Source organism: Panthera pardus, unplaced genomic scaffold, assembly GCF_024362965.1.
Source record: "Panthera pardus isolate Hobbes unplaced genomic scaffold, ASM2436296v1 HiC_scaffold_228, whole genome shotgun sequence".
In the NCBI taxonomy this organism is placed as follows: Eukaryota; Metazoa; Chordata; class Mammalia; order Carnivora; family Felidae; genus Panthera; species Panthera pardus.
This window is the reverse complement of record NW_026526797.1, coordinates 7813-10729: the sequence shown is the minus strand read 5'-3', so window position 1 is coordinate 10729 and position 2917 is coordinate 7813. Positions and strand designations below refer to the sequence as shown.

Here is a 2917-nt window from a genome sequence, read left to right as displayed (position 1 = left end):
TAAGGGACATTCAGGGAAGGGAATCCCACTCACATTCAACCCTATTATATTTATTTGGTAAATGTTCCATTGGTTAAGAGTGAAAAGACGACAAAATGTCTAGATTTTTCTGGTGATACCAGGGTTCCCTAGACAATGTAGGATGGGTTCATAGGCCTTTTCTCCAAAATAGTGAGATTCCTTTCAGCAGCATTCCAGACTGAGTCAGAGGAAAAACAAAGACAGAGAAAGCTTAGAACAGATGCAGTTACACTCTACTGGTCTCACCCTGGTAATTACATCTGCAACAGTCTCATTTCCAAATAGAGTCTCATCCTGAAATATGGGAGTTTTTAGAACTCTTAATCACATGAATTGTTGGAGACACAGTTCAACGTGTAACAATTAATATCCACAGTTTATTCAGGTTTTCTTAGTTTTTACCTAATGTCCTTTTTCTGTAGTAAGATCCAGTTAAGATTCTTTGAGACATTGAGTTGTGAATTGTCCTTAAGCTTCTCTTACTGTGACACTTCTTCAGACTGTCCCTCTTGTTGGTGCCTTTGTGCATACTTACTGAGTGGGGGTTATGCCTGACGTCATTCAAGACAAGGGTTTACACCTGTTCCATGAAATCTCCGCACGGGAACGTGTCTCATCTGATTCCATTTATTTATACCATCAGTTAACAATATAGACGGCAGATACATGTGTAGACACTGAGTTACAACCCAATCCTTTTATGTTCCTGTGGTTGAAATCTTTCTAGTTTTGCCTCGTGGGCCCCTTTAAGTTGGCTCGTGAGCTCCTAGACACAACCTGTCCTTGTGTGTGTGCTCACATGGGTATGTGTGGTGGTTGTGCGCTGATTTGCTTGCGTTTGTTTTGGAGACAATGCCAGACAATGACAGAGTGTCATTGAAAGGCCATTAGCATCATATAGAATAATTCTGTGGCTCAGAATGTTTTCCTCTGTTCACATGACTAATTCTTTTTCAGCGTTTAGCATCCCCACGACCTACAGATGTTTGCAGAGTTTTGCTTCTTCCAATGTTTGATATAATTATTAAATTATTTATAAAAGTGGCACCTCCTGGGTGTCCTCTTAGTTGGTTCCTGGTTTGGGTGATTATTTTAAACCTAGAATAAATATCCATGTGCCATGTTTAGGGTGCTTTCAGCCTTTTGTGATTAGCAATCAGTTGTTATAAACATTGAAGTGCAGGGTTTTTCCTATGGACAAAGGTTTTGAAACTTATCTTCATAATTTTACAATTTTAAATTGGCATTTTTTCACAAATAATAGATAAGAAGAAAAGACTAGCCACTGCCATGGAGATAATAGTACCAGATGCAAATAAGGCTGACTTATTCTTCAGGGACCACATGGGTAGAGTTCAGAGAAAAAGTAAAAATGCTTTATTTATTTTTATATCAGAAGGAAAAATTGATATGATATGGCCTAGAAGTAAAATACCTGAGCTGATAAAACAAGAGATTTGTCTTCCATCAAGACTCTGTGTCGGAAGGGTTTTCTGAGAGTGACTTTGAGGACAGAAAGGACAGGAGGAACCTCACTCACGGGAGGTGCCCTTGCATGGACCTGCGTCCAAGTCATCAGCCACGGAATGAGCAGAATCACAGGCTAAGCTGAGGAGGCAACTGCTGATATGTTTCCCTCTTTACAGATGAGTAACTAGGTTTTTGTCTCACTTCCCCACAGGCCTGGACCACTGTGTAAGCACTGCCACTGCTGTACCACGATGAGCAGTAATAATCAGCCTCGTCCTCAGCCTGGAGCCCAGTGATGGTCAGGGTGCCTGTGCTGCCAGACTTGGAGCCGGAGAATCGATCAGGGACCCCTGAGGGTCGGTTGCTATTACGATAGATGATGGTTTTGGGGGCCATTCCTGGGATTTGTTGGTACCAGCCCACGTCACTACCAACTCCAGTGCAGGAGATAGTGACCCTCTGGCCCAGGGCCCCAGACACTGAGGATGGTTGAGTCAGCCCCGACTGAGCCCAAATCCCTGGGAAGAGAAACAACAGAGAGGATATTCCTGGAGTCTATAGACAAGAGGAGGAATCAGGCCCACACCTGTGCTTCCAGAACCCCTTCCCGTGTCCCCACATCAAGTCACCTGTGCAGTGAGCGAGGAGGGTGAGGAGGAGAGGTGACCAGGCCATGGCAGAGGTCAGCACCGATCCTGCCTTCTGTTGCCTCACAGCTGAGCGGAGCCTCCCTTCACCTCTCCCTTCACCTCTTGATCTGTTGAGAGGGGGAGGGCCCAACCATGCAAATGCGACCCCCCTGTTTTTTGACTCCTCACCGACTTCTTTAGGTGCCTCTGTCTGAGGATGTCAGGGGGATGGGCAGGGTAGGGGCAATTTCAGGGCAGCGGGTGGGGAGGTCACAGATGTGAGGCCTGAGCAGAGGGCACAGGCAGTGGCAGGTGGCAGGACTCAGCTCTGATCTACCGTGACCCCTCAGAAACAGGCCTTGAGTGCCCCTTAGTGTCCAGACACAGACATGCCATTGTATGACATGAGCAGAGCCCATCAGACACCACTTCTGCCTCCCCACTGCTCTAGCCACTCTCCTCTAAGCGTTAGACCAGGTCTCCCCACGTGGCCCCCCAACACCTCAGGGCAGACTCTCTGTTCTACTCAGACTCCTGGGGGTGAGCCTGTCCATGGCTCCCTTGACTGTTCATGGATCAGGACTGAAGAGTTGTCTCTACACACATTCCTCTAACAGTAAAGGTGTACCAATAGGGGAAGGAGTTAACTGGATATGACAGCGGAGGCAGGGGTTCAGGCACCCATCCCAATGCAGGAAGCAGCAGAGAGCAGAGGGCAGCTACCATGGGGAACTTTGGCAGATGGGGCCTGACCCTGATGAGATTATTCTTTACATGTGCTTCTTACCTAGATGGAG

At 46.7% G+C, this 2917-nt stretch overlaps 1 gene segment (V, D, J or C); it reads right to left on the bottom strand.

Moving 5' to 3' along the window:
- Positions 1-1468: 1468 nt before the first annotated feature.
- Positions 1469-2227, bottom strand: LOC128772658 (immunoglobulin lambda variable 1-40-like). The segment is given in 2 exon segments: positions 1469-2009; positions 2121-2227. Coding segments are annotated over 2 exon segments (438 nt in total).
- Between the last annotated feature and the right edge of the window lie 690 nt (positions 2228-2917).